This window comes from Neomonachus schauinslandi, chromosome 11 (genome assembly GCF_002201575.2).
Source record: "Neomonachus schauinslandi chromosome 11, ASM220157v2, whole genome shotgun sequence".
Taxonomy (NCBI): domain Eukaryota; kingdom Metazoa; phylum Chordata; class Mammalia; order Carnivora; family Phocidae; genus Neomonachus; species Neomonachus schauinslandi.
In genome coordinates this window covers 35,655,183-35,667,642 of record NC_058413.1, presented here as the reverse complement: position 1 = coordinate 35,667,642, position 12,460 = coordinate 35,655,183, and the positions used below count along the sequence as shown (strand labels likewise).

The 12,460-nt window shown below is 33.6% G+C and overlaps 1 protein-coding gene across 2 annotated transcripts in view; it reads left to right on the top strand.

Moving 5' to 3' along the window:
• Positions 1-12,460, top strand: part of GAS2 (growth arrest specific 2) — a 118,874-nt gene that overhangs the window by 43,537 nt on the left and 62,877 nt on the right. For both annotated transcript variants that reach the window (XM_021685865.1, XM_044919543.1), the window contains exon 4: positions 8,369-8,432. In XM_021685865.1, the coding sequence (XP_021541540.1) occupies positions 8,369-8,432 (64 nt within the window). The remainder of the gene's footprint in view (positions 1-8,368; positions 8,433-12,460) is intronic.

The window sequence follows — 12,460 nt, the reverse complement described above, 5'->3', positions numbered from 1 at the left end:
TCATTGCTGAAGAAAACTAGAAATTGGTATGCCTTCTTTAGAGGGCAATTTGACATTGTATATCAAAGACCTCACAAGTGTTTATGTTCTTTTGTCAAATTGGTGTACTTCTAAAAGTTTATCCAAAGGAAGTAAGTAGAGGTAGGCACCAGAATGTTCACTGAAATGTTTTTTGTAATAGTAAAACAAATGGAAATGAATGGAATCTGTGACAGTTAGTGATATCTTAAACCAACTAGAGTCATCATCCATAGATACCAACCAAAAATAATAGTCTTGAGACTATTTAAGAATATAGGAAACTTACAATATGCTATGAACATGAGGTCACCCATTTATATCTAGTAAATAACAGTAAAATATATTCGGAATTTGAAGGAAAGATAAATAGTAATTACATTGTAAGTGATACCATTTTCTTTTTCAGTTACCTATTAACAAAATTAGAGAGTAAACAAGTATGGCATGTCATTTGAAGGATGAACAATTAATTTTATTTATATTAAGATACAATTTGAACATTTTAATTTATATTTTATATATTATTTATATATACTTATATTTACTTACATATAAAAATATATTAATTAATATGTATATTAAATATATGCTTATATTTATATTAAGATACAATTTGAACCAGTTTGCATAGAGCATTATTTGTTGCCATAAAATTTTACACATTGAAATTATAATGGCAATTTTGTATTATGGAGGTTAAACTGACATTTCAAGTGATAATAGAATTTTACACGGCTATACAAACAGATGACATAGATCTTTGTGCGCTCTGTGGAACATGCTTTAACACTACGGGTCTACACATGCTCAGCTATAACCCCCACTGTTCAAATCAGGCTGATATATAGGTCAGTGACTAGAGGAGATAGGTTTTTTTCATGTCTCATAATTGATTTCATTTGGATTCCTTAAAAATATTTAGGATTGTGCTTCAGGTTAAAAAGATGAACATGAATGTTTCCTTAAACTTAATAGTATATAGTTTATCAGCCTAAAGACAAAATATTCCTCCAATAATTATTTTAAAAGAAGTGAACTTTACTTCTAATGGTGGAGTAAAGAAAAAATATTTAGAAGATTTCTAGGTGTGAAAGCATTTCTGTTTTCAGTTTGACAGAGGTATAAAAGTTTATAGAATGTATTGATATTCCCCCTAATAGTAAGTGTAATATTTTTTCCAAGGTTAAATACTTTAATAACCTTTTCTCTCATAATGCTATTTTGATATGGCTCATTTTTATCATTTAAATTAAGACCAAAAGTCTATGATTTATTCTCAGTCTTAAAAAGTTTTAAGTTATGAATCCTAAAATTGATGCACTTATATGAATTTTTCTAAGATATTTTAAGTAAGAAACTATTTCCATCAATTAGTGATATTCTTGTGTAGGGGATTTATTATTTGTAATTTATTTTAGTATGCTAATTTAGAAATTGTCAAGTGTCATTATTTTTCCCAGAGCCTTGTTTATGTTGCTTAATTTGTATGCATTCTGGTGAGCTGGAAGATGGGGGGGAAAAGGATGGGGGGGATACTTTAAAAATGCATAATTTTTGTTTGCTGTAATTGTGTCAATATCATTATGTTATTGGATGATTGTAGGATTTGGAGGCCAGTGACTATTCTTCATCTATTTCTCAGAGAAAGAATCTACTCAACAAGAAAAGGGTTTGCTATCTGCTGTGCTAGCATGCAAATGTGTGTGATTTGCTCTTTGTTTTTATTTTCTGTGTTTGTGTTTGCTGTGTGGCACTGCCTTCTGTTGATGCATGACTCTGATGAGCAGTTTTACAAAATCCTTTGTTTTCTTGAACACTGGTCAAGCACAGATCTATCTGCAGTATTAGTTTGATGTTGCTGCAGAAAATTAAAAAGGATTCTGTGTGGATTTGTAAACATTGTTTTCCATTTTATACTTTAAAGCCACCTGTTACATCGGGAAAAGAATCTATCTATGTCTACCTTCCAGTGTTTGATAAGTCATCTCTTGTCTGTATTGAGGGCTCTAAGAGTATTTCTGTGGGAAAAAAGCTATAATTACTTTTATCGGTATAGGGCAACAATTTCAAGATACTCATTCAGCACTTGGGTTATTTATATTCAGTTTCTTTGCCAGGGACAATTTATTTTAGACTTTTGGTTTTTTAACACCTGTTCTTATACTTACTTGATTAGCATCTCAATTCCCTTTTTTACTTTTGAATTCAGATATTCTCTCCAAATTTAGCCATTTGCCCTATGCCAGAGCAAATGTAAGAGAAAACAGTACAGAATCTGATTGAGAGAACTAAATGTCTCCCTGGAATGAGAATTATATCAAGACTCAGTGGAGTCAGGGTTGAATTAGGGAAGTGAATGGCTTTCTAGCTTTCCCAGAATCACATTTTTGCTGCACAATATTCAGTAATAATAACCATGTGCTCCATACTGGTAGCTAAGTAGTACACATGTTACCATATCCACTCCTCCAACAACCAACGTTTTATAAATGAGAATGCTGGAAACCAAAGAATTAAATAACTTGCCCCATGTACACTTCTCAATGGCCCAGCTGGAATTTGAATTCCACTCCATTTACCTCCAGAGATCATGCCCCTGTGTTATAGAAAGTGATGCTCTGTTTGATTAATTTTAGAAGTTCATATGATTATTTCAAGTAGGGGGGAAAATAAAACATAAATGTAGACCAAATTAGAAAAGATTCTTGCCTCTTATTGCTGTTCTGAAGGTTAGTGACTTAATCAATTAAAAAAAAAAAATTCACATAAGGTTTGGGTACTGAAGAAAGGAAGGGCAATACTAGTTCTAGGACATTTCTCAACTTAGTCGCAAAGGCAATTAATTAGGTTTTATTCTATATATCGTCCATAGTGATGAGATTATGAATGAATTATCCCAGTTTGTATGAATATAAGGATGTCATAGCCTATTCTAAATGTGAATAGTGATTCTGAGACATCTGGATAGACACAAACTCAGCATTCATGAGCTGGTGAGATTCTTAGTCTTTTCTTTTCTTTAGCCTCCCTGAGATCATTTGAAGGCATTTAAATTGCTGTGCTACTCCTAATTGCCTCTTACCTTTACTCTCAATGGTTTCTGCGTGGGTCTTACCAGGAGTGACATGATACAGGGAACGGTTTGTGACTAGCCCTTCACTTTTTGGGAAGCATCTTTTGTACTTTAATCCTGGCAGGAGAGAAATACCCATAATACATATAAAGGGCTAATCCAAAGCATGAATTATTTTCCTTTAATTCATCATTGTCATCACTGTTATCTGAAACATTTGTAGAGCATATATATATCAAAGCACATTTGAATGTTTCTAGCAAAACAGAGGAATTATAACTATTGCTTATTATAATACACAGCATTGGTTAATACAGTGCTTCTCCAAAATTAAAGTGCATACCCATCACCTGGAGAGCTTGTTTAAATGTAGGTTCTGATCAATAAGTCTGGGGTGGGACCCAATAATTTGTATTTTTATCCAGCTCCCAGCTGATGCCAATGCTGCTGGTCTGTGGACCCTACTTAAGTAGCAAGGGAGTAACCTTTATTGAGTGCTTGCCATATGTACCAAGTGCTTTTAACCATAAAATCACCTCATAAGGAAGAGCAAGTAGAAGGCAAGATGTCTGTTTGAGAGATGAAAAAATTATGCAGCCTAGACTAGAACCCAATCCTTCTGACTTCTAATTTATTGTATTTTCTATCATATCACTCTGAGTATTAGAACTTGTTATTCTCTATTCTGGGAAGGTGGACAATATTAATTTATGACATTTTCACAATTAAATGATATTCAGCCAAAATGTGTTTTTTTCAAGTTCCCTTCCTTTTTTTTTTTTTAATTTTTTTTTAATTTTATTCATTTATTCATGAGAGACAGAGAGAGAGAGGCAGAGGGAGAAGCAGGCTCCCAAGGAGCAGGGAGCCCGATGTGGGACTCGATCCCAGGACCCTGGGATCATGACCTGAGCCGAAGGCAGACGCTTAACCAGCTGAGCCACCCAGGCGCCCCTCAAGTTCCCTTCCTAAATATAAATCTAAAAACCAGTTTCCTTCAAAACCAGTGTGAATATTATAGTCTCTAGTGTATAGACACCAAATAGACAACACAATTTTTCATGCTTCCATTTCTTTGCCCATGTGTTAAAACTTAATATATTTAGCTAAACTATACATTTATGGTTGAATGCATTTTATCCTTGCAGATTCTGTGACATTGAAACTCTACCCTTTGCTTTAGTGGAAGACCTCATTTTCTATTCCTGGAGCTAGCAGCACTCCATTTGACATTTGATGCCCATGAGATTTTTATAGAATCTAGGTTATACGCCTGAGTCTCTTGCCACAATTTTTTTGAATAGGGATCTGTGTTACTTTTCCCAGAGGTGTTCTGCATTATGCTTTTCTTTGAGATGGTTTTGATTATTTTCTTTTAAATCCAATGATAAAACTTTTTGCATAATAATTACCATTGACTGGAGAGCTTTTTATTTGTTTAAAAAAATTTTTTTTAGAGGAAAGAAGCAATAGTGATCCCTTCTTCTAACTCAAAGCAAAAACCCATATGAATGTTTCAGTGATAGAGTGAAAAAAATGTTTTCTACTGTAAACTTTAGTATAAGTAGAAGCTTTCTTGTTTTTTTGCAAAGATGAATCATTAAAATGATTTAAGATGAGTATCCTTATGACTCAATACAAAAGCTTTCGTTCAAATGCAATATGCTAAAAGTTGTCTTTTTAATCATCCTGACAAAGACTAGCTAGCACTCGATTATTTGATCTTCTAAAATATATGATACATAATCAATTTGGGTAATTTACTAAAAATGGACTCATCGAAATTATTTTATTCTCAGAGGAAGAAAATTTAATGATAAGGTGTTTGCTGTTTCACAAAATGACACATTTCACTCAAGCTTTATACTTAGCACAAACTTGTAATAGCTATAGGATTATTGGCTTTATATTTCTGTATATGCTGACCAAACTGACCTACTTAACCTGACATTTGATTTAGATTGATTTATAATTAGTGGTCTCTGATATAATATAAATGATAAAATATTCAGTATATAGTCATTATAATAGGACCACTTTAAATTATATATATTATACCAATAGTAATTTTTTTATAAAATTTTATAGTGCTTAGCATAGTGACTGATACCTGATCGACGCACACACAAAAAAATGTTTTTAGAAAAAAAATAAGTGAATTATTGTTGACTAAGCCAAATGAAGACAATCTTTGAACAAGTAATTTATAACAAAAATTTTAAGAAATAATAAAGCTAGCTTTGGGCGAGCCTTTCCTATGTGCCACACACTGAGCTAAGAATAACAATAAATATTACTTTGTTTGATCCTCCCAAAATATTGCAAGGTATACACTTTTGTTTTTCCTCAGAAAAATTAGATTTTATAGAGTAACCTCCCAAGATAATGCAGGCAGTAAGCCTTAGAGTTGATACTCACACACAGATCTTTGTGGTTTGAATCCCATGGCCACTGTATTCTATTAACTTACTTTAAAACTTGCTTGAGTGCAAAAACCAAACAGTCACCTCTTTGGCAAATTTAGATACTATTTAAAGACTCTTGAATTTAATTGTATAGCCATAAAGCAAGAGTATTTGTTTTTACAGTTAAATAAACATTGACATCATTTGCATTTTCTGAAGACGCCAAGTAAGATGTTAGTCTTTATTTAGTTTGTTCATTGTCAAAACCACTATCATCACCAGATGATTGTCATCATCCTCGATTTTTGAGATGTATTACTTAGTGAGTAATTACTGTTTTGTGCTAAATTATGCACCTCTACAGCTTCATCTCACTCATTGCTCACTAGTCATCAGACATGGTTTTTCTGTTTTGTTTTTTTTGTGGGGTTTTTTGGTCATTATAGGCCAGGCATAATATACCTGCTATTTAAAAAGCCCTTAATATGTGAAACAATAACACGGTGGTGTTTTTTTGAGGCAAGTTTTTTCCTTTATGGAAAAATAACATTTCCAAGAAAATTGGGAAGTAAAATAATCATTCTACTAGTTTTTCCTAAGAAATGATGCTGAGGGAGAGGTTAATTTGTCTTAAATTTTATAGGTTGGTTCTTTTAAGGATATAAAATGAAGAATCATGCTGTTACTTTGTAGTTTGCCAAAAGTGATTTTCTAATGAGTCCATGGTAGATTCAGTGTTTTAGTTTGGGCATGCCAAAGCTGTTTTAAGTTGATAGCTCAATTGAAGAAGCAAAGAAGCACACAATAGTAATGTGTCTCACATATCACATTGTCTTTATTACCCACATTATTGTTTTTCTTCAGGATGAATTTTATTTTCCATAAAATGTATCTATTCCAATGCTTATAGAGTCCTCAAACTATGTATAATAAGTTGGTTAAGGAATCATTATAGTTGGGTCAGGTATTTTTATAATTGGTTATTGACTGCACATTGACACAATTGGGTCAGTTCACTAGTAATTTTTACACTTTGACACTGCTTCCATCAAGAAATACATGAGATTGGGTCCACGTCTTTTGGAGCTGTAGCCACTTGCTTTGCATAGCTTTCACTGAAGATGAGGGTATTAACAGGGCCTTAAAAAATCTTCCTCTCCTCAGTTTTTATATATTCCTTTTTCCACTCAAAAACTCCTGTTTATTATTTTGTTCCATGGATAGGATTTTTTTAAAAGCCTGAGTCAGAAAGAATTGATTATCTAGACAGAAAGATTGATTTTCATTTGTTTGCTTCTGTTTGGTGATGTTTGTGATTGTTCTCTTTTTGAAATTGATGCCTATGTGATATTACAGTCCATATGTTATATTGCACTGAAGTTGATTTAGTGAAGTTGTGAAGTTTGTATCATTCTAGCCAGAGTCAACCAGTGGTGCATTTGAAATTGGAGTTATTAACTATCCTTATTTTTAGATTGTTTAATTAGAAATAATTTTAGGCTTCCTGATTAGGGGAATTCACTCAGGGTCAGCTAAAACTATGTTACCAAGAATTGAAATATTCTGTAATTGAGATTTTCCATAATTCTATTTTAATGAACATTGTTGAGGGGAATAGAAGTTATTTTGTGAGCTTCAAAGGTGACAATTAATAACAAGATGATAAAATTGTGTCTGTTTAAAGCCAATTATATACTTTTACAATCCAAGTAAATGTTCTCTTTCTATTCACCACAAACTCCAGTAAATTCCATTCTGATGTCAGTGGACCAAATATTGCCACTACCATAATCTGTGGAGTGAAAGAATTAGATATTAAAGTTAAAGGAATAGAATAATGCTGGGAAATAGAATTATTATAAAACTCTATGTTTAAGAATTAAAGCAATATTACTCTTCTTCTTAAAATTTATCAATAAGCTATCAGTAAGCTAATATTTTCTTCTATCAAGATATTGTCTATGTAAAGACCATTCTCAATACATTATATTTTTTCAATATCTGTTGGCTTTATTAGGTGCGGTATATAACAATATTGTTAAAATTCTCTAATCTTGTTAAAAAGAGAGCAATATAAGAAGGACATACACTTTTGGTAGGCTCAACAAATGCAAGTATGATTTGTCAGCATTACTGAATGTGTCCAAAGCAATTCATAAAACAAGATTTATTAAGTAATCAGATTATATTAGAATCTGATCAATACAAAGAACAGTCTTCTAATTTGCTCATTTTATGGGCAAAGTTAGCTGTTGGTATATATTGATACATATTTACAAATCCATTCAGTTGAAAGTATATCTTTCTAAAGTATCATTTAATCAGACTTGATTAGGAGAGGACATCAAGTTTCAGAGTCTCATTGATGTCACTGCTTGGAGGATAACAATGGCCTGTGGTGTATTATTTTTATCCTTATTCATTGTATTATTTCGCTCAAATCACTGGTGAAGATAGACTCAGGATTTTTAAGAGTTCAGCCTTGCTCCATAGTCTTCTGTGTGCTATGTATTTTTAAATATCAACTATTTATATCATAATGACAGCTACATATATTTCCAAGATTGACTTACTAATATTACCTAATAAAAGAAAAACACTTTCAGGATGGGATTTACTCAGGGTAAGATTTTCTGAGACTCATGACTTTGAGAAGGGAGGTTAGGCAGAGAGTTTTGAAAGCTGCTTTAAGACTTCAGTAGAGCTAAGTGTACCATGGGATGGGATGGTTTCTGTGAAAGTGAGAACGAAGACTAGCTCATTTACGGGAAGCATGAGGGATGAGAGGTCATTGGCAAGCCTGTTCACGATTGAGCTGTTTTACAATTCCTTCTATTATAAAGGTGTCCACCTCTGTCTTGTCTTTCAGTCCTCCACAAGCAACCCAGAGAAGTGTGTCTCTGTTTGCTAGAGCTTGGCCGGATTGCAGCCAGGTAGGTCAAACTGCTGCCACTATGTTAAGATGTGGACCATCTCAGCATTGAAGCAACTGAGAAGCTTGCTGGCTTTTCATTGTTAATTTAACCTGGGTATTGAGAAGCTACTTTTTCAAATATAATCAGTACAAACATCTCAAGAGCAGTTGTTCAGACTAAAAGCATGCTACCAATATTCCTAGCCCCACGATCATGTCAAAGCCACTACGTCTAATAAGCATTTACTAAAAGCATATCCTCTCGTCCAATACATTTTCCCTCGATCCTTTTCTTGGGAGGTGGGGGAGGGTCTTGTACATGAAGTTGTGTGTGACTATTACTCTTTCCACTGAAGTCTGTTCCTGTTATGTCTCTCTCTCCCAATTCCTTCACCTCCTCTCTCCCTGTTTATTCTTTATAATAATTATTAATTCTTAATATAATCCCTAAAATCATCTAATATTTAATGAATTTATTAAAATTTAATAATTTTAATACCTGTCTCCTCTTTTGTTCCTTTTTTCTCATTTTCTCTCATTCAACATCCCATCTCTCAGGTCTTTTAGCTTCTACTTCTAAGTGGGGGGATAGTTTTTCAATTATTCTCCCTATTTTGATTAGAGAAAGGCATAGAATATTATCCTTCATAGGTGAAGATATGTATGGAATCATTTTCTTCTAGGAAAAGAGAATTAATTGTAAAAGTCATAATCATAACGAAATAGAGAAAGGGACTTTATTACCTCAGCTGACTTGCTTTGGTTTCATATCTTATCTATCATTATCTTGCAAATGACCAAACAGATCTTCTGACAGTTCTGTGAAGCTGAAAGAATTAGAAATGAGGATGTAAGTGCTTGAAGAAGTCTTGATTCAAAATTAAATTAAGAATTAATTAGATGTTTTTTTCATCAAGATTTGAGTACACTTTTAGAATAGAGATCAGATGAGCCAATGAGATAAAGGGAGAGCTAGCTCTGGGTGAAAGTTCTCAAAGAGAAATTTATAAAGATAATCAGGGTAAAGAAGATACAAGGTGTACACATCAGCAAATTACAGCAACAGGTAGAAAGCTTGCTGCCAGCGAATAGACCTGGGTTTTTTGTTTGTTTTTGTTTTTGTTTTTGATCCAATTGAAAGTTAACCTGCAATCAGAAGTAACTCCAAGTTCCATAAAACATGATAGCCAACATAATCTCAACAAATTGTATGTCAGGTATGAATTTTACTTTACCACAATAAGTGTGTACGAGGAAGATTCTTTAATTAAAAAAAAATTCAAATTAAATATGACTGAGACTCCACTCAAAGTGAAAAAGCCAATTTGAGACGTTTGGAGTTTTCCCCATTCTCTCCCATACTGCTCCAGATACTGTGTGAAGGCCTTGTGAGAGGGTCCCCCTAGTCCTCTGTCCACTCAAGTCTCTACTGCTGGGACTTAGTTTGAGCTTGTAGTGTCCAACTCCTCCTTTGGACCCTACTCCCCTACAGAGCCGTCACCTTCCTGGGTTCTATGAGGGAGCGAGACAAATGTATCAGTTGCTTCTAGGACTCTGCTAAGCCACCCAGTCTTGGGCAAACAACCTTGAGTCAGAGGAATAGATATCCTTTGGACTCTACAGATAGCCCCTAAAAAGGGGGAAATTAAAAATATGGGGAAGGAAGACACACAAAGTAAAATCTCAATAAATGAGCAGTTGCCATGAAATGTTAGAGAGAAACATGGATGGTTCCTACTTAACAGATTAGGCAGAACACTTTTTGTTCAGTTGTTTATTTTAATTATACTGCAAGAATATTCTAAAGTGCCAGATTCCATTTTGTAGTTTTAATAATCTAAATATATGAATCAAATCAGCATCATGATTCTGAAAGCCATGATATGCAGGTAAAGAGAAGGAGTTATACCATCTGCAGAATTAGCCATGAGATGTCATTATCCTCTTGTTTAGTTTGTATTATTTGCCTGTTTTCTGGATTTATTTTATTTTTTGTAATTATACTTTTTATTACTGGAACACTGTGATTAGGAATCCAGCTGAACCAGACTTTTTAACTATGACGGAGTTATCAAAGGAGACATGCTACCCAGGGACAAAATCCCTTTAGAAATCCCCATTCCTTCAGCTTCAAGTCTGGCATAAATTGCCCCTTGCCATAGTATATAAAAAAAATTAAAATCTTAATTTTAATGACAGAGAATTATAATGGCCTGGTCAATTTCATGGGGAAGGATCATTTCAAGTTTTGTGGGGTTTTTTTCCCCCCAATTATTTTGAAATTGAGATTCTGGGTTGCTCCATTTCTTTATTCTTTTTTTTTTTTTAACCAGTTTATTGGGTGACATACAAAATGCTGTACATATTTAATGACAGGTTGATGAGTTTGGAGATAAGTGTATATCTGTGAAACCATATTGCAATCTATGCCATCAATCTATCCATCACCCCTCAAATTTTCATCCTGCTGTTATTATTATTATTATTATTATTATCATCATCATCGTCACCATCATCATTGTTACTGATGATAAGAATGGGTTGCTCCATTTCTTTTTTTTTTTAAAGATTTTATTTATTTATTCATGAGAGATAGAGAGAGAGAGAGAGGCAGAGGCAGAGGGAGAAGCAGGCTCCCCGCGGAGCAGGGAGCCCGATGCGGGACTCGATCCCAGGACCCTGGGATCATGACCTGAGCTGAAGGCAGACGCTTAACCGACTGAGCCACCCAGGCGTCCCATGGAATGGGTTGCTCCATTTCTGACCACACTTATAACCATGTAAGCTGGTGAAAGCAGTAATTATTCATATTACAAAAATATTACTAATTTCACAAAGGAATTATCTAAGGATTAAGATAACCTTTATGTTACAATACTCAATTTGTAAACCTTGTTATTTATTTTCTTCGCTTACTTGAGTGATGTGAAATACTGCACTTACACAGAAAACCAGAAAATATGCTGAGATCATTCAAGGTGTTACTTTTGTTGTGTGCAGCATAAGGTAAAACAGTTGAATACCAATTGGATAGATTGAGCATTTAAATATAAATGTCTACTTAAGTTTCTATCTGTACACATTTGAAGATCTTTTTTTTTTTTAATTGGATGGAAGTTCAGTTGTGCTTTAGAGACAGCAACCCAATAAACCCAAATTTCACTCCCTACGCTGTATGTTGGAGCATATTAGTTAAAGGGAAAAAAGCAAAATTCATCCACCTGATCTAATTTGACTCCTAAATTTTTCTTTGAACATATTAAAACTATGTCTGCATCTTTATTTTGTGCTTCCTCCTCGCCCCACGCCTCCATAGAGGATTACATAAATTATTGAGTTAAGACATCTTTAGCCAAAACTAGAACTGATTTGGGGAGAGCTGTTAGGAATCAGTACATTAATCTGTACACACACTAGATGAGTTTTGACCATAATGGAGTTCCCGGTATAATCTTATGAGTTGTGAGCATTCTTTTAATAATCACTGACAGATGATGCTTTTGTATATTTGATTCAAATATTAACTCCTTAAAATTACACAAATGTCATCTTAAAAACATCAACATCACTTCAGGTATGATTTTCAAAATGTTTCTGATTCTCTGCCATGTTTTCCTGCCTGGGGACTCTCAGTGAAGCTCCTTTGAGAGCTGTGTGGGCTTCTCTGAAATCTGAGATGGGAGAATGAGACCACTTATTTTTGTTCTCATGGGTAAAACTTCCTTTTATTTTCGACTAAATAGAGCTATCATCACTGGAGAGTGAAATCCCGTTGTTAATATTTCAGAAACCATGTCAGTTTCTGAGTGTAAAATATGCTTGTTCTCCTTTTGAAAAGTAAAACGCTCAGCAAAAGCAGGTCAATAAAACCTGAAAGATCTCTTTAATGACAATGCTTTGACATTCATTGCTGAAATATGTTCCTATGAAGTCAGCCTTTTTACAGACTACAGAATTAAGATTAGCTTTATGCTAAAAGTTAAAAACTTTTGATATTTTGGTTTGGAGCCATAATCAATAATTAATATCTTAGTGGAGGTTTTTATA